Genomic DNA, 18,431 nt, shown 5'->3' on the forward strand with positions numbered 1-18,431 from the left:
GATGTCCGATGCTCTCTGGTTCTCGTGTGTGTGTGTGTGGGGGGTACTCCTCCTGGCAGCGACCTTGGGGTCGGCGGTGTGTGTTACTTTCTCAGGTGTGTGTCTGTCAGCAAATCGACGCGTGCTCCTTTGTGTGGTTTTTATCAGAGGATTACAGCGCTGACAGGTTTTGTCCTGGAGTGCCAGGAAGCCCCCGCTCAGTCTCTCCCGCCCGCCCAGTCCTGAGGTCTCTGCTGGACTCTCAGGTGTCACTAGAGGTTAATCTCTCATAAAGGTCATCACCAGGGTCCAGGTGTAAACGTTTGCACAATTCCTGCAGTTACTGCCACAATTTCAGTTTAAAAATGACACAAAGTACTTGCTCACTAGGGTTTCTTATTATTGGCTAGTGCACAAAATGAAGCTGGTTGTAATTCGTTTCAATTGTCCAAAAATGAAACTGCAGTCCCTCTAATGGCCACGTGAGGCTGGCTCCAAATGTGAGTCCATCAACAGGACAATAACTAAATAAAAGCGAATGCATGAGGGCATAACGCACTGATGCTTTCATCAACGAATAAAAGCAAGATGACAATATTCTCGAATGACGAAAACCAATCTAGAACTAATTAAGTTGTGTAGAAAGGCGGGACAAGTTTGGAAGTGGTCCAATCAGAAATAATCTCTATGTGCATTAAGGTTAGGCAGCAGCAGATTTGATCTGCTCCTGGGAAACAGTACAACAGGCCCAGTGTTTCTCATGAAAATACAACAAAATGAACATTTAAGGAAAATAAGACTCATTGTAAACCATGTGGAGCAATTGATAAAGACACAACAAACTTTACACTCACATTTAGTCTGCTATAAACTTATCATGTTTATTCGGCTAAAACTGAAAGAATTTAGATGCCTAAATTATAACTAAAACTAAATCAAAACCCCCCGGCAACCACAGGTCACTAAGAAAAAATGTGTACTCTTCGACCAGTTGCCAAGTGGTTGCTGGCGGTTGCTAGGTTGCCACGGTCACCTGCAGTCTGCGTGAGTGATGCGAACTTGTCTGCAAACACCGCTGCAGCAATCATATTTCTAAAGGAAGGGCGTTTACTTTGAAGGCGAATGATCTTTTTCCAAGGTTTGCTGCCACTCAGAGACTAGTTGGCAAGTGTTTGGAGGTAAAGTTAAGCCAATCTACTAGCAACCAAAGCAGTCACAAGGAAATAAGCCAGCAGCCACTCCCCAACCAGTCAGGGGAATACACATTTTTCCCTAGTGACCAGAAGTTGCCAGGAAGTTGTCATCCGGTTTGACTCGCTTCTGTAGTCAGCCTCTAGTGGCCACTAGAAGAAGTCCAGTTGCTGGAAGTTGCCGCAGCTAGTCTGAGGCTTTAGGAAGGGCTGAAGCAATGATGCTGAAACTCTGCACAAGATAGGAAGTGAAATGTGATGCTTTTTATTTTTTGCATGCAGCTGTGAACAAATAAAAACATGATTATGGTTCAGTGCGTTGAGTTGTTGCTTTTACAAACATTTCTTGAATGCAAATGTGCAATGTGTGTGAGAGTGTGTGTGTGTAGGGTGTCAGAGGGACTTTTCCAGATCGCCCAGAATGTCTTGTCTGCAGATGAAGAGCTGTTGCTAGGCAACAGAGCCAGAGCCAGGGACAGGATGGGCAAAACAGAACAAGAGGAGGGAGCAGAAAACTGTGGGAGCTGGAGGAAAGAGTGGGAGAAGGAATTGGAGGGGGGAGGGGGGCAAGGCTGGACTGGGACAAAAAATCGGCCCGGGCATTTTGACTAGAGACCGGCCCACCAGGATAAAGATTGAAAATGTGACGTCATTCAGGGGTAAAACCGCAAAGGATTCTGGGAACTTGTGGCAAGAGGTACTGGCGCACGCAGGCTTTCAATTGAACTCAGTTACACAGCGATAAAAAGAAACCCAAAAAATGGCAAGAAGCTGTTGTATTATTAACTGCAATAGCCGGTCACATGACAGCCACGGGAAGCCGACGGGTAAAGAGATCGTTTTTTTTTTTATCGGATTAAGTCGTTGAAGAGAAATTTTTTAAGCCATGTTTCCGAAGTAAGAGCCGACGGATGGTCTGGATATACCAAATATAACGTCTCAGAACACTCCAGCTCACATGTTAGTCTGCTCCAAGCATTCCCTCAAAGGTCAGAGTTTTGTAGTAGTTAATACGTCATTTTTCTTAACATAATTGGTGATATAGGTTACAAGCAAGTCTGGCGCTGAACAGAAATTGTTGCGCTATGCTCCTTTGTTTATTGTGTTTATTGTGCATTAATAGTGAATTGTCCTGACACAATATTGCGTTTCGCTTCTGTTATTACCGTGGTACATTGACAAAAATATATACTTTTATTCACAGGATAAAACAGTTGTTTTGTATCACTAATTGTCCAGTGCGATTACAGCATACAATATTATTGTCACTGCTACATTTCTGTAATGCTACCAGAAATTATTTCCACTACTAATTAATTACCGTTGAGCTCAAAGGTTATATTAATAAACGGTTAACGAATGTGTATCTATGAGACGATTTGTGAGACTGGTAAACTTACCTTTGTTCATACGATGGTCTTTCGTTCTACACGGTGCATTTCAAGGTCCTGTACCCATCCGTCGGTAAACTGTACCTGGGCTTGTTGCAGTGACCTGAAGTTACTAAACTTCATGAGTGCATGCACTCACTCCAAGAACCGTATAATTATAAATATGAGCGTGGTGAAAGTTGGGCAGCACGCTAACGTCTTTTGTCCACTCTGTGTGCTCGTAAGGGTCTAACCCTTTCACTCCTTTGATTTTTTCCTCGAATCTTTTCTTTGTCTTTTCGTCGAGTCTGTCTTTGTACGGACTGGCATTGTTCTCCTTTTGTTTTTGTACATTCCTTTTTGTGCGTCAAAGAAAAAACAAGAAGGCATTGGAACCGGAGAATGAACGTTTTGCGGTGCTGCAAATGCTTGCATTTGATGCGGTACTTGGATTGTTTTGCCACGAGTTCCCGGCATGCAATGCGCGAAAATCACGTGATTGCTAAACAAGGGAGAGGGTGCATCCGGCCTCCTCGGCTGTAATTGGTCCAGCCCAGAGTCGATCATGACCAATCCGGTTGTTCAGTGATGACGCGACGAATCCTACTTCCGGGTCTAAAGTTGTCTGCGTTTAATATGGCTTTTGTGTTGTTAACATGTTTAATGTTATGTATTTTCTTCTATTTGATCTCAAAAAGCTCCTAAAACAGTCAGTGATCACTGTTGACCTCCCTCGGCTTTTATTACCGCTAATCATTTATTTAAGCTCAGTTTTTAAAACCTTACGATGTAACTACAGCCCAGCCCATGCAGCAGTATATGAATGACTAACCTCGTATTGTGGATGGATTATCTCAGTTGTTCTCCTGGTTGAAGTTTGGTCCTTTTACAGCATCCTGCCATGCGATTACATTTGTTCCTGACCACCGAGAACACTCACGTTAACTTTTATCGAGTGGAAAAAAAGTTAGCTTGTTTATATTATGCTAACATAGCTGTGTCGCTAGCGGTCACGTAGCACATCATTATATACCAGCTAGCCCAACTTCAGTAACCCTACAAACGTCACTGCTGTTTAGTTTTCTGTCTTCATTTATGCTGGAAGTGATAGCAGAGCTGTACGTTTTAATTTGTTTCCAAAACCCCGCAGTCAGGACATGCTATATTGTATTTAGATAGAAGCTAGCGAGCTAACTCCCTGCTAACTTCTAACTCCGTTAAATGTCATAAATTCCGTTTTCATGGATGCCTGGATGTTAAACTCAATTGTTACACCTGGTAGAGCAGAACGCTGATCATTTTATTAAAGATGAAAGACTTTAGACAGTTTTTCAACTCTCAGTAATGCCATAGTGATCGTTTGATATATGGACCTGCAGCGGAGTTTAGACCCAGACACGGCTAGTGACGTCAGACTGAACAACAGGATTGGCCAATCCAACACCTTTCATTATATATACCCTTCCTAAAAAAAAATATAAAATCCAAAAAATCGCCAGCGGCCCACCGGGCAAATGCCCGGTATGCCCGATGGCCAGTCCAGCTATGGAGGGGGGGGGCTTGAGCCATGATGAAGACGACTTGTATGAGGAGGTCAAAATGAAAAGCTTCATCTTGAATATTTAAGACTGAGGTGGCGATTGTGGGATTGCAGAGGAGCAGACAGGGGGACGGGGAAGTGTAGGAGGTGTTGGATGTATCCTCTGTCACACACAGAGTTAGTAGCTGGAGTTATGTAACAGTCTGAAGTGTATTAATACATCTTGCTGCTCTTTGCTTGCTATTAGTGAGCTGCCACTCCAGCATTAATAACGGGCTTTCCAGTGCAGAAGATTCTCCCCTCGCCTTCAGCTCTGCTGGCTCCAGATTGCTCTCATAAATATTTCAGCCTTTCACCTGACAGCCAGAAGAATGTAGTGAGGAGCGAGTGTCTGAGGGATTTACTTATATGGGGGTACTGCAGAAGACGAAGATTTTACTCACCTACCCCTCAGATGGAGGTTTAATCATTTAGTTCCCATTTTTGATTTTGTTTGTTTTCTTAAATTTCTGCTACATTTACAGGATTATCGTGGCCAGCTGATCACAACTACTCTGTCATTACCAAAAAAACAAAACACATTTTTGCCAGGCACATCAGGCGGTGCTGTGATTTGCTCATACATAGAGGTCAGAACTGTTATTTATATGATTATTTCTGCTCCTAAGTTGGGGATTTTAACATGAGTATCTATGGTCTTGCCTTGTGCCTAGTCTATAGCCTATGGTGCCATCTGCTAATCTGAGTTACTAAAAAGGAGTGACAGTGCCCTATGAAGCATTTAGATTGGAAATGGCAAATAAAATCTCCCTATAGTACCCAGAATTGATCAGTTATGGTAAAAATAAACACAAATGTTTTGGTCAGGGCTAATACCCTCCATCCCTTAGAGTGAGATGGAGGGTATTAGCCCTCAAACATTTGGTAGTCCTCATATCAGAGCTGGCACCGGGATGGACCCTGGACAAACTGGAGAGATAACATGTGTCAGCTAGCCTGGAAACACCTCTGTATTCCCCTGGATCAGCTGAGGGAAGTAGGACCTGGCCCAAAGAACTGGTAGATGACTGAATGGATGGTTCACTAGTGGATTTGTAAAATATACATTCATTAACAGTTGATTTTCTTAGACTTTATTTACCTTCAATGGTCTGGCAATAAATGAATGTGGGTTTACTAACGAGTCAGTGAAGTAAGACTGAAACAAAACATCACAAACTGAAGCCAACAGCTGACGTGACTTTCTAGCCAATAATGGAAGTGTAAGTTGATAAACCCACCCTGTTATCGATATATGGCTCCCAAACACCATCTTTTTTTATACAGTCCATGGTTGCATCCTTTTATCACAGTCTTGTGCTTTCGCAGAAAGTAGTTTTTGTTAATCTCATCCCAAAATATGTTAGGTGGGTTTCAGAGTCTGTGCTCACAGTAAGACATCACACCGATCACCAATGAGTCATTTTAAAGCAGTACGTCCCCCACAGAGTTGCAGGAAAACACACAAGTCAGCTTTTAAAAAAAACAAAACAAAAAAACCCACACACACAAAGTGGCATCTCAGTTCATGTTTGTGTTTTTATTGGAAAAACAAAATGTAAAGACGAGCATGTACATCTTGGAATGCAGATCAACTGAACCAAACAGAACAGCTGGACTGGGCCGGGCCTCGCCGCACCCATACACACACCCACACACACACGCACGCACACGCACGCACAAACAGAAGATAGAAACACCGCAAAGCACCGACCCCCGTCCCCACTAAAGTGAACTTGTGTACACACACAGCATTTGAGGCAATGACATTTTATTCTTTCATCACTTCCTGTTAATCTAAAACCATTTGTTTACTCAATGTTGCGTCAAAAGCTGCTTGTGTATGTCGATCATCTTTAACCAACCGCCCTGAAACCCTACGACACACTCGCCGCCCAACATGGCTCAAAATCGTCACCCTGCCTTGAACAAAAGGTGAACACACGAAGGAAAAGTGACATGCCCGAAACACAAGATCTAAAATGACTTCTTATTTATTCTATTTTTATGCTTTTCTTAAAAATATCTGACTTCACTCAGGTAAGCAAACTGTGAAAGCTTCTTCCTTCGCTCAGCTAACCAACACCTCCTAGGCCGACCTGAGGACCACCGACTGCTTTCTCCTGCTGTGCTCTCGACGCTAACCCACGAAAAGCCTCATGCATGAAGAACAGAAATGAAAGAAGACAGGAAGTCGAGGAAGAAAGGCGATCGGCCGTCCCGAAACATCGCAGTGACGTCAGGAAGCCAGCTGCGCGGCGACCGCTCGGCTGTTGAGTTGAGATCTGATTGGGCAGCTCGGCGCTGAGATGGGAGAGGGGAGTGGGACGGAGAGGTGGGGGTACAAGCCAGTACATGCAGATTCAGTTAGTTTTTGTTTTTTTTCCTTTTTGTGAACTTGTTTAATATGGACAGATCTGAGATTTTGAACATTCAGTTTAAGTTGTTGATACAGAACAGTATGATTAAATGTAGATTTTTGCAATAAGAGGTAAGTGAAACTTTTGACAGATTCTTTGTCTTTAACGCGAGCCCAGTTCACTTGGCGGTCATCATCTGGACAAATTCTGTGGAGAACGAAGAGGCGGAGAAAGAAAAGCCATCAGGAATTATAACACAGCAAGCCTCAGGACCAATCAGAGCTCTGGAGCTTCTAATAACACTCATGACCAAGCTCACCTTCGTAGTTGACCTGTCCGTCCCCGTCGATGTCTGCTTCCCTGATCATCTCGTCTACTTCCTCGTCTGTCAGCTTCTCTCCCAGGTTAGTCATCACATGACGCAGCTCTGCTGCACTGATGTAGCCATTTCCATCCTGACAAAGAGATGGGGAAAAGTGATCAGACCAACACGCATGCCATTTCAGTGTTTCTCCGCATATCTACTCTGGATTTGTGAGGCAGGAGGTCAAATCCAAAAAAAGATCCCGTTTTACTCTTCACCACATCCTCCAACGAGGAGCACGCTGGATTAGTTAAGAGTCATTTACAGTGAGGAGCTGTGGCTTCATATCAGAAGTGTTGTTATGAAAAGGGAATTTTATTTTGAAAACTGACTGGCCACTTCCTTCATTCCTATTTCTGACTTCCTGCTTTGAATATGACATGAGGCGAGTCAGTTTCCCCACACAGACTTAAGTCGAGTCGTTTAAATGCTTCAAATGCATCGGGACGAGTGCTGAGAACACACCGAGGGCTCGTATGGAAGTTTTTTTTCCCACAAGAATTTACCAGCTCTTTTCTACTTTTCTTATCAACAGGACGTCTATAAAGACCTACGCAATTTCTCTTGTTTCCAGTGACTGGAAATGGCTAGGAAAAGCAGCATAGTATGCCATCTTTCATAAATTTCCAACCATCAGAAATTAGACCGCGAGTGCCACCGATTGTTGGAGTGTTCTGATACCTTGCAAAGTGCCTTGACGCAGCTGTTATACTGACTGCAGCATTCATACGTCAAAATATGTATGAAAAACACTTAAACCAGGCCCACCTTATCAAAGACTCTGAATGCCTCCCTGATCTCCTCCTCACTGTCAGTGTCCTTCATCTTCCTCGCCATCATTGTCAGGAACTCGGGGAAGTCGATGGTCCCGTTGCCTAGGAGTAGGAGGTAAATATGACTCATCATTGATAAAAGGGTTATTTAAAAAAAGACAAGTTAGACAGATGAATCCTTCCCCCGTGTCGAGGGAGGACAGCAGCGTACCATCAGCATCCACCTCGTTGATCATATCCTGGAGTTCTGCCTCGGTCGGGTTTTGACCCAGTGACCTCATGACAGTGCCCAGCTCCTTCGTGGTAATGGTACCATCTCCGTCTTTATCGAACAGGGAGAAAGCCTCCTTGAACTCTGAACAGGCAAACGAAGAGAAGAAGAAAGGACATTTACACTGCAGCTGTAAAGACGCGAATAAAATTAGAAGTGTTTTATGGCATCACCTTACCAGCAATCTGCTCTTCTGTTAGTTGGTCAGCCTAAAAAAACAAAACAAAAACACCAAAGAGTGAATTAATATGCTATGTTATTACCAAGATTGATTAAGAAAAAAAAAAAAGAAATCCAATACAATCGTTTTGGTTCAACAAACTAAGCATTTTTTTTTCTTTTAATGAGACTTGATTATCTTTTAAATTGAGATTAATCAGATCCTGCCTCATCAGGCATCACAAACAGTGGTGAGAACTGCTTCTGTAAGCACTTTGTTGTGGTCGACTTGTGACATGCAAGCTTTGCCTGACAGAACTCTTCATCTTCGGTCATCATCTTCACAGTTTACCATAGCTTACTGCTTTTACTGTCATTTAATGATCTAAAATTTCCTTATTTCGAAAGGCTCATTTTAAAACTCCAGGATTATGTTACTTTGAAAGAGAGAAAGAAAGACAAACTCCTCACAACATCAACAAAAACACTGACAAGGCTTCAAGGCTTTTGATAATGACATTAGGAAGCAAATGCGGGGATTAATCAGGGATCTCATTACTTGAATCCAACCTTTATATCATCAAAGTGGATATCTGTTAGGTCTGCCACCAGCTTCGCTGCTTTTGGTTCTGTTTTTTTCACATCCCTGCCTCCACCTCCTATTCCTCCATCCAGTCTTAACCCTCCAGGCCCTCTGCGCTGCTTCAGATCCACACCTCTTCCTGCTCCACCACCACCTCCTCCTCCAGTTTTTATGGTCAGCCCATCGAGCGCTCCCCGCACCATCACCAAGCCCTCAGCCAGGCACTCAGCCTGCTTGCTGGTCTGGACGCCCTGCTTTTTTACTTCAGCCAGCTCGGCTTTGGTTCTCTGCAGGCAGTTCCTCAGGTCCTGCATCTCTCTGACAAGGCCATCCATGCGGCTTGATGACGAGTCCATCAGCATCTGCAGGAAGGCCCTGTAGCTCCTCTCCTGCTGCTGGATCAGCTCTTTATAGTAGTGCTGCTGTTCGTCCAGGAGGTCATAAACGGTGGACAAGCTCACCAGCTCGTCTTCTGCTGGGTAGACGGCGATTTTCTTGGGCAGCATGACGAGTGGGTGATAGCAGGAAGGGCAGGAACTGGGAGGAATGGGTGGATGAAAAAAATGGTTAGACATCTATCCGTCGCTTCTGATTGGCAGAAAGGATGGAAGGAGGAGACTTTGCCATGTTTCTGAATAGTTACATATTCAGGAACATGGATTATAAGATGCTAAAAGATGTTTTTAGTTGTCCTGGATGGGCAGACGGATGCATCAGTCGTCTCGTCTTTCAGTCATTCCAGTGTAGGTGGATGACAGAAGTTTTCCCCAGAGCAGAAAGAGTCAGCAGATTGGCACTGACCAGCCAGGTTGATGGAAAAGTTGCTCCACCTGTTGACGTTTTCCTGTGTGTCAGTCTCTCAGCCAAGCTTTCTATCCAAGTGACCAGGCACTGTTCTACCCTGGCTTCAACTGCCTCCAACAACTTTGGAGAACCCCTCTCTTAGCAGTGTTTCAGCCTCCCCGACACATGGACATTCAAAACCTCCTGCGGAGGCTCAACACATGAAGAGCAGCGGAACAAAGAAATCGAGGCTGGAGGAGGTCAGTGAAACTTATCAGTAAAATTGACATTAGGTGTGTGAGAGTAACGGGGTCCAGACCAGGGGGGAGGTCATGAGAGTTCAGTGTGTGTGTGCGTCTCCACATGTATATGCTAATCTGTCACCTGTCATCTCACTGCTACATTTGCAGCTCCCAGGGAGGATCGGTTGGCTAGTCATCTGACCTCCTGCAAAGCATCATGGTTCACACCAGGTGGACCCCTCGGGAAGTTCCCCTTTCTCCACTTACTAATTTGTCCCCAAAGCAGGCCAAACTTACACCTTCTCCTCAATGCAGATGTTTGTTTTTTTTAATTTTCAGTTTGTTTCTAGATTAAATTTACTACAAAAACTGTCTAAGGTGCCAAAACTATCAAAATCTATGCAGCTTTAGGGAATTCAGTTGCACTTTTGAATCACAAGGGTCATAAATAACGATAAGAGTGCCTGTAATTGATTACTACGTCTTCTACAATGAACATGTAGCTTGCAAAGGGGGAACAACAATAGGACATGCATCCTGTTCATTTGTTTAGTTTTCCATTCCATTAATATGATACAGGTATTGGGTTAATAAGCTATAATCCTCACTGGGAAGACAATATCAAGCCTGACCTCATCATTGCTTTGCTCGTGAAAGATCTTATCATCTTTATATTTGTTTTTGGATGAACTTTATTGTGTTCATGGGAAGAAATGGTAGTTTAGATAAAAGCTATAGAAATACAAAAATATTATCATGATATTACGGCCCTAATTATTTAGCACAATTGCAGACTGGTTAACTAATTAGAAATCTATTTTTTAATAAAGTAGATTTCCTTGAACTTTGTGGATATGCTCAAAGGGAAAGCGAGAGGTCGGGCACATTAACAGCACTATCTACATGATCCTGTTTTAATAATAAAAACTGCCGGAAGCCAAACCTGAAACTGAAACTAAAATGGTAAAATGATCAATTACCTGATATCTGAATCAAAATATGCTGTGTACTCATGTGACCCAAGGGAAAGGCGGACACTAATGACGGCACTGATCTGTGTCAGGCCGAGCGATGGTTAACAAGCTGCTAACACCTCTAATATCCAGGCCAAATTCCTCTCAAGGCGCCTGGCAATAGAGCCGCGTCAAGTATGAGGGCTCTATGATTTCCTTCTACAGCACCCATGGGTATTATTCTGAAATGTAAAATTAAACTCCGTGCAGATGGCTTTGATTAAAGCCGAACACAACAGCTTCTGTTCCCTGTACTTTGACAGTTAAAGTGAACTCATGATGGACATGTCACGCAAGACAAGTCTGTCTGCTTTTAAACGAATCCTGCATATGTAAGGAAGTACAAGGAAGTACAGCTTCAGCCTACTTCCTGTGTCAACTTTCTCACGTACGTAGCTATAGCAACCACAAACTAACCACAGGGTAATTTCCCCCGCAGGAAATGGCCTTGTAAAGCAGCTTTTAGAGGTCATTATTAGGTGCGGGGACTAGATAATTAAAGTACAAACTCTGGAGCTTGAATTACATCAACCAATCAGAAGCAAGACTGAAACAAACATTAACAATGTCAAATCTAAGATAAAGCCAACAGTCTTCACTGGGGGTCATTCGACTAACTTGAACCATTCAGGACCTGAAGCGATTTCCCCCCTCAAATTCTTTCTTAGAGGGTTGATCAGCGCCAGGTGGGCAGCTTGAAATAACAGGTGTGCACCTTGAACCTGAAGGCTGTTGGTTTGTGTTCCTTTTCAGATGCAGGCATCTCTCAGATGACTAATGTTTTTGGACATGATCTCACAATGACAAAAATAAACATTATGAAGAACAGCCAGAGTAAACTATATTCTGATCTACAGGCTGAAGAACGCCAGTCAACATCTGCACGCTTGTTTCTCTATATGTCTAATACAGTAAATACACACACAGATACAGAGCTTTACATCTCCTGTGTCAAAACACTTTTTTTTAAAAAAACAAACACTACTAATTAATCCATTATGCAGCCCTAATAAAAACAAGCTGAAAAATCAAACGCTCCCCTTCTGTAAGGAGTTGTTTTTCTGCTTATTCCTACAGAAAAAAAAAAAAAAAGCCAAGTTCAGAGCCCTGTAGCCAATCCAAAAAAATTCAAATAAGAGAAGCTCCAACAACAATTATCTAACACTAACTTTAAATGTGCTACTGCAGAACAGAAATATGAAACGTAAGGCCAAGAAACACTCAAAACCGGCCCACTCAAGTAGGGCATAAACCTCTCCCAGTCGATGTGTAATGAGTTTGACTTCCCTGCTGCAGTGCTAACCAGGACAAAAGCTGCTACAACAGGTAAAGTGGAACTTTAATTACCTGGGACTGCTGTTTGCACTACTGTTAAGAGTCTGGGGTTTTTTGTTTTTTTGTTTTTTGCCCCTCACATAATTATATCATGCATATTTATATTTTTAGGCAGCAGTTTATGGTTGCATGTATTTGACTTCCTCTCTTTGAAGCCTAGACACATGCTAGCTTTATTATAGACTTTACACTGGGAAGTTCCACACCTTAATCTTATTTGTAGACATAATTTTACCTGATCGGACCGATATGTAAAGATTCACACTAGAAACTACAGCCAGAGTCATAAAAGAAAGAAATGTTTACAGTTTTATTTTAAATATGTTATTAAGTATCATCAGACTACCTGGTTAGGTTAAGGTACTGTTTTAAGGTCAGGTAGTAGTACCTGGTTAGTTACCAGTTAGGTTATGGCACTCTTAAAAACCACCTGGTGAAGTTATGACACCAAAGAGAACTCTGTTAGGTTTAGGTAATAAGGGGTATTTGGTTAGGGTATGCAGTAAAAACATAACCAGGCAAGTTACAACACTAAAAGCCACGCAGAGAGGTTTAGGTGCATTTATGTGCTTTAACCAAAAATGTTTTTTCAGTAAATGTTTTTTAAAAACATGACATCAAATACACACTGAACAAAAATATGAACTACAAAAGGATCAATTTTTATACTTAACAATAGGGTCCCGAATGTGTAAACGCAAGCAACTCCCTCCACAAGCTATAAACGACAAACCTGGGTGGGATGCTACCACTCCCCTGGAGACTGGCACAGTGCATTCATGGACACACAACCCAGGAACAGTGGTGTATGTGCGTGTTTAAATAGTATAAATAGTGTAACATGGTGATTGCAGTGTGCATCCACTGCAGATCAGACTTTTCATCTAGGATCATCAATCTGTACTTAAAAATGTGACGTCAAAACAGGTCAAACACGTTTTATTCTACGCAAAGCGTATGCATGTATGTACACCATAACCTCTGGCCTAATTAGGACTATCAGCGGCTTTTACAATGGTTGCACGTTGGACTTTGACAGCTCTTATCTACAACTGTTAAGCTAACGCCTATGATAATATGCACCCTTACATAAATGGTCTGAACATGAAGGGCAGATGTGCACCTTTATTTTACAGCTCCATGTCTCAGAATAATCAGCAGAGAGAGGCAACTCTCCTCCTGAGAAAATTAGCCATCCTTACTAAAAAACAGAAGAAAAGAAACCACCGGAAAATCAGACTATCGGCGAGGGGATCACTGTTAGCTGTGATGCTAACCAGCCAAAAGCTCCACCACAACTACCAACTGTGGCCACCTGTAACGAGTACTACCTCTCAGTTCTCAGTTTGTGAAGGTGCTTACGGCACCAAAATCTGCTGCAATTTCACAGAGTGGGCTCTTAAAGAGGGGGGGAGGAAAAAGCCGCGGTGGTAATAAACTGCTCCGCCCGCAGAGTCTCTGTCTAGTACCGCCACAGTATTAACATTCGTCCCTGAGCGCTCTACTACGGAGATATTTCAACCCCGCATCTGGCTTCCAGTCAAGTTCACACAGCTTAAATCCACACACATCTCAAGGCACGGCTGGTTAAAATACTCACCATGTCTGTGCGGAGTTCCAACAGCGGGTCTGCTAACGCTACGGGGGAACAGAGGGAAATGGACGGTCGCCACAGAGCAGGAGGGCTGGCTGCTGCTTGGGGGCGGGTACGCAGGACAAAGCACCGCCGCACAGCTCTCACGGTATTCCTCCGCAAAGACCAGTGAGTATGGCTCCCGCGCTCGCTGCACGCGTTCATACGCACCATCTTGTCATTTTTAATTTAAATCCAGAGAAGTTAGGAGTTGGAATAACCGCACTTAGTTAGAAATCAGGAAGGAAATCAAAGTGGAACTGTTTTTCAATTGAATGGTAAGGTCTATATTATTACAATGCTTGGGTAGGTTGGTGGTGTTGGGAGTACATATACTTTAGGAAAGGATGTGATACAAGAGGTCCAGGCTTCGTTTCTTTTTATTTTGCCAGGAAAATAGGAAACGGCTTCGGAAATGTAATGAAACATGTGCAAATATGCACAAAAATATAGTACACAAGTCTTGTCCTGTCTTCCTCCATTTGCCACTAGCCAGTCATGGCAGATGGCTGCCCCTCCCTGAGCATGGTTCTGCTAGTGGTTTCTTCCTGTTGAAAGGGAGTTTTTCCTTCCCAAGGTCGCTAAATGTTTGCTGATGGGGGGTAGACACTCACTGTTGTACTCTCTATTCTGTATATATTGACAAACACTCCAAAAGACCAGTTGTGTAATTTTGTTCTGTTTCTCTTCATTAAGAATAACTTCTTGACAGCCAATCTTCCACAGAGACCGTTTCTGATAACGCTTTAATGAACAGGAGATGGATCTACTGAAGCTCCAGATGCATCTCTCAGGTCCTGTGTTAGGTCTTTACTGGATTTTTTGTTCCCCTGTTTCTTAAATACTTGACTCTTGGATATGGTTCATCTGCTGTAGATATTTTTTAAGGTCGGCACTTCTTCTCTTGTCTTTGACTTGTCCCATTCTCTCATTATTTTCTAAGGAACCACAATGCTGAGATGCCTAAAGATACAAATGATCTGTAGACACAACACTGGTCTGGTTCATCCTGTGAGTGAGGTGCCTTTTCATCCTTGAATGATTCACTGCTCAGTATTGAGTGGCTTGATAAACAAGTAAAATATGTTATTTTGAAAATGGTCGGGTACAAACAGCCAATGTCCAAAGAAAACAAGAAAGATCTTCAGAAACTCTGGAGAACTATAACTTCACTGTCAATGTAAATGTGCTTTTGCAGAACATTTGCTGCTTGAGTTTCAAAATTTAAATGTAGGAATAACATAAAATGTTGCTTTTTAAATGACTATAAGGACTTTTTTTTTATGTATTTAAAACATGAATGTGAATGACAAATATGCTTTAGGCTTTAAATTTTTTAAGTGGGACACCTGGTCACCCTAGTTGCAGGAAATGTTGAGCTTTAAGTATCCATCACCTGGACATGGTATGTTATTTCACCATTTTTGACAATGTGGTGGAGTCGGGGGATCATAGCACTGAGCTTACATCATGGTGGATGACCCACTCTACCTGTTAAACCACAACCACTCATATGCTGCTCTCACACCACATTTCTTATTGTGTGACAAAAGATCACGCTCCAGGAAATAGGGGGGGAAAAATGCTACAGCCTGAAAAGAAATGGTAAACATAGATAGATGTAGCTTCCGGCTCTGCAAAGTGGTGTTCTCATGAAGTCCCCCAAAACCATTCTTTCATTATACTGGCCACCAGGGCGGGATACCTGTGATTGACTTAATATCCCATTTCGGGTCATCACTAATAAAACGTTTGGTCAATTTTTGTAAAGTTTGGTTACTCTGAAAGGAGGATTATGCAGTACATTCTCATGGACATTAGCAAAGGCAGTGCCAAAATGCCTTAAACATTTTGCAATGGTCACCTACTGGAAAAGTTAGAAACATCTTCATGGCCTCAGTTGCTTTTTTCAGGTCACAATGAAAAAAAAAAAAAGATTTTGGAAACTTTAAAGATTACCAGGATGATTATCCACAACATGAGTTTGCAGTGTACCTGGTTTACACTCATATCTACCGCTCGGGTGTCACGTCTGATTTCAACACACTAGCATGTTCAGATTACCAAGTTTAGAGGAGAAATAAACATATTTACCGCACAATACAGACCATCAAGTCTTAATTTGGGATCTAATTAATTAAATGTAATTAATTACACATGGTGAGGTTAATGTTAACTAGTGAAACCAGCAGGACTGGCCTCATGTGTCAGTCAAGCTTCACTTTCCTCCCATTAGTTATTGCTGTAATACTAAAAACATTTAAATCAGCATGTTACCTGCCCACTTTTTGCCATCGCCACCAAATACAGGTTAAGGTTTAATTATTATTTTTTTAATTGCAGTTTAAAAAAAATTACAAAATAACATTGCTCACAAGCATAGCATGGTATGTGTTTTGGTGTTGTTTATGGCCATTAATTATTTTCTGTATTTACTTTAGGGTTAGATGGAACAATGGCGCTTACTTAATTTTCCAACAGCTGGTTACGTGAATATGTGGATCTTATATCGTTTGGCTTTAAACATTAGTCTGCCCACTGCACAAAACTTGCAGTTTCACTCTGTACAATTTGACTGTTTAAGAGCATCGACAGTCCCATTAGGTTGAGGCATCAGTTGGTGAGTCAGCCCAGACATTTCAAATGTCATCTGTCGCGAGAATAATGAGAGGAGCTTTCTGAATATGGTTTGCTGTTTTCAAAATGTAAAAAAGGCTTAAAACATTAGTTTTTTCCTTTTATGCTGAAGCCACTGGAATGATTTCTACATATGGTTTTGGATTGCTCTGTATTTATTGGTCACATTAACACATATTAAAGTGATTAGGAATAGTACTGCAGGTTATGTATATGCAGAAATAATATACTTACATTTTCATCACATAATTTAGGAGCTGCCAGCCTACATTTTTGGCTTTGAGAAACTCTCTATTAAACCTTATCCAGTCTAAGTATCCATGATAAAGTATCATTTTAAATAGAGTGCTGTTACCTGTCAGCACCTGTCCACTCTCCAATTAAATAAAAACCTCTCTTTATGGCGTCCGTTCAATCTCAAGGTGGTTTCTCTTTTATATATATTTACATTTAAGGCAAAATTAATGTCATCTGGCGATCCATTGGCGTCATTATGTTTCATGACAATTAAAAATATAAAAAAATATATCAATATCAATAATTATTATGACCTCAATAACGCGACACTAACACGCTAGCGCGGCCGCGCAGAAACTGACGGACTACTTTGTGTAACGATCTTTTATACAGGCGGAAGGATACGCTCTAAACAGCGCGGCTGACGGCACTGGGTACAGTTGCAGTTTTGATTTTGAGAGCCGGATTCTGATTGGACAGCGCGGACCCGCAATGTGCTGCATGCTGTAAGGAGGCTGCTGATTGGCAGGAGGGGATCTGCAATGCGTCAAACCACAACGCGTCTCCACCGCAGTTGTAGACAGACCGGAAGGCGGGTAAGATGTGCCAGGTAGTTTACAGGTGTGTGGCAAGCAGAAATTAAGACGTGTTATCCTCTTTTTATTTAAAATTGCACTTTTAAATGTATTTGTAACAAAGTTTGTTGTACAATTGTTGAGTAATAGAATAAAACTGATATCCACCTGAAAGTTAAAACTGTCTGCATGAATGTTTTGTTTGTTTTCTGACTCTGTTTGAAAAACTAATTGCCCCCTGCTTTTAAATCATGAATTAACTGTGATTAACAACACAAGTTAAATTTTACGAACCACACTCAAGAGAAGTAGACTAAAGATGTCAAAAATATGTATTGGTGTCACTTTCCCATATATTTATCATCATGTCACATTTTAAAGAAACCAAGTAACATACATCTATCAGTCTGGAAATAGTTATAAAGTTTATAAAGTCTAAAAATTTTTGGACTCCAGCAAACGCCGGAACAAGTCTTCATAAGTTAGATAGTATCATAGATAGTATCTTAGCCCCAATATCAGGGGCTAAGACTCTGCACAGGTGCGTTTACTGCTGCTGTTGGAGTCGTTTTAAAGGTAGAAATGCCATTAGAAATCAGAAGAGAGCAGTTAATACTGAACTACTGGGACATGGTCAAGATCTTTCAACAAAAACTATTCTCCAACCCTGCTGGGAAAAAGAGAAAAGAGAATTGAAGAGCTTTGGGTGAACAGTGAGGCAGGAAGCAGCTGAACTTAATCTGAACAACATCAGCATGAATCAATCTCTACCATTACCTGTAATACCACAATGGATACTCCCTGATGCTGTAGCAGATTTCAAACTATTGGACAAAAAGAACAAGAATAGGGGTTTTATATTAAACTCGCATACAATGCAGACATACAAGTTATGTCAAAATCTACACAGATGCGTCAAGGAATTCATCCAACCAAAGCGGGACAGTATTTATTGTTCCTGAGTTTAATGTCAAAGTAAGGAAAAGGATCAGTGACGGACTATCAGTGTATAGTTTCAATACTGTTAGCTGTCCAGTGGATTGAAGATGCAAGACCACTAAGATCTGCGATATGCTCAGACTCGAATTCAAGACAGTCACTCAGCATATAGAGAAGAAGAAACAATAGAGCATGTTTTAATGCACTGTCAGAAACATGATGCCAAAAGAAGACAACTGATCAAAAACCTTGGTGATATGAAAGTGAAACTGGACTTAGTTGATTTATTTTGTAAGAAGTTGAAAAGTGAAAGTTATCAGGCCTTTTTTTTTTAAGGCAGACTAATTTGTTTGGGGGGGATTTGAATTATCGATTTTTTAAATGTTTTTTTTATATATATATTTTTATT

The 18,431-nt window shown here is 41.7% G+C and overlaps 2 protein-coding genes and 1 long non-coding RNA gene across 3 annotated transcripts; 1 reads left to right on the plus strand and 2 right to left on the minus strand.

Annotated features, from left to right (window-relative positions):
* Nucleotides 1-5,639: 5,639 nt before the first annotated feature.
* On the minus strand, nucleotides 5,640-13,823 carry calm1a (calmodulin 1a). Its single transcript, XM_085256250.1, has 6 exons — nucleotides 13,602-13,823; nucleotides 8,065-8,095; nucleotides 7,827-7,970; nucleotides 7,611-7,717; nucleotides 6,798-6,933; nucleotides 5,640-6,685 (listed from the first exon to the last, which is right to left on the minus strand). The coding sequence occupies exons 1-6, from the start codon at nucleotides 13,806-13,808 to the stop codon at nucleotides 6,657-6,659; spliced, it is 654 nt and encodes a 217-aa protein (XP_085112376.1). The 5' UTR covers nucleotides 13,809-13,823; the 3' UTR covers nucleotides 5,640-6,656.
* LOC146551926 (uncharacterized) lies at nucleotides 8,104-13,592 on the minus strand. The gene has a single exon (XM_085256251.1). The coding sequence runs from the start codon at nucleotides 9,201-9,203 to the stop codon at nucleotides 8,601-8,603; it is 603 nt and encodes a 200-aa protein (XP_085112377.1). The 5' UTR covers nucleotides 9,204-13,592; the 3' UTR covers nucleotides 8,104-8,600.
* LOC146551927 (uncharacterized) lies at nucleotides 13,688-17,264 on the plus strand. Its single transcript, XR_014889870.1, has 2 exons — nucleotides 13,688-14,645; nucleotides 16,902-17,264. It is a non-coding gene; the product is annotated as an uncharacterized LOC146551927 (long non-coding RNA).
* The last annotated feature ends 1,167 nt before the right edge of the window (nucleotides 17,265-18,431 follow it).

The sequence above is a fragment of the Mchenga conophoros genome, linkage group LG19, assembly GCF_057382185.1.
Source record: "Mchenga conophoros isolate Kocher_MC1m ecotype Shallow Benthic linkage group LG19, M_conophoros_male_GT1.1, whole genome shotgun sequence".
NCBI classification, from domain to species: Eukaryota; Metazoa; Chordata; class Actinopteri; order Cichliformes; family Cichlidae; genus Mchenga; species Mchenga conophoros.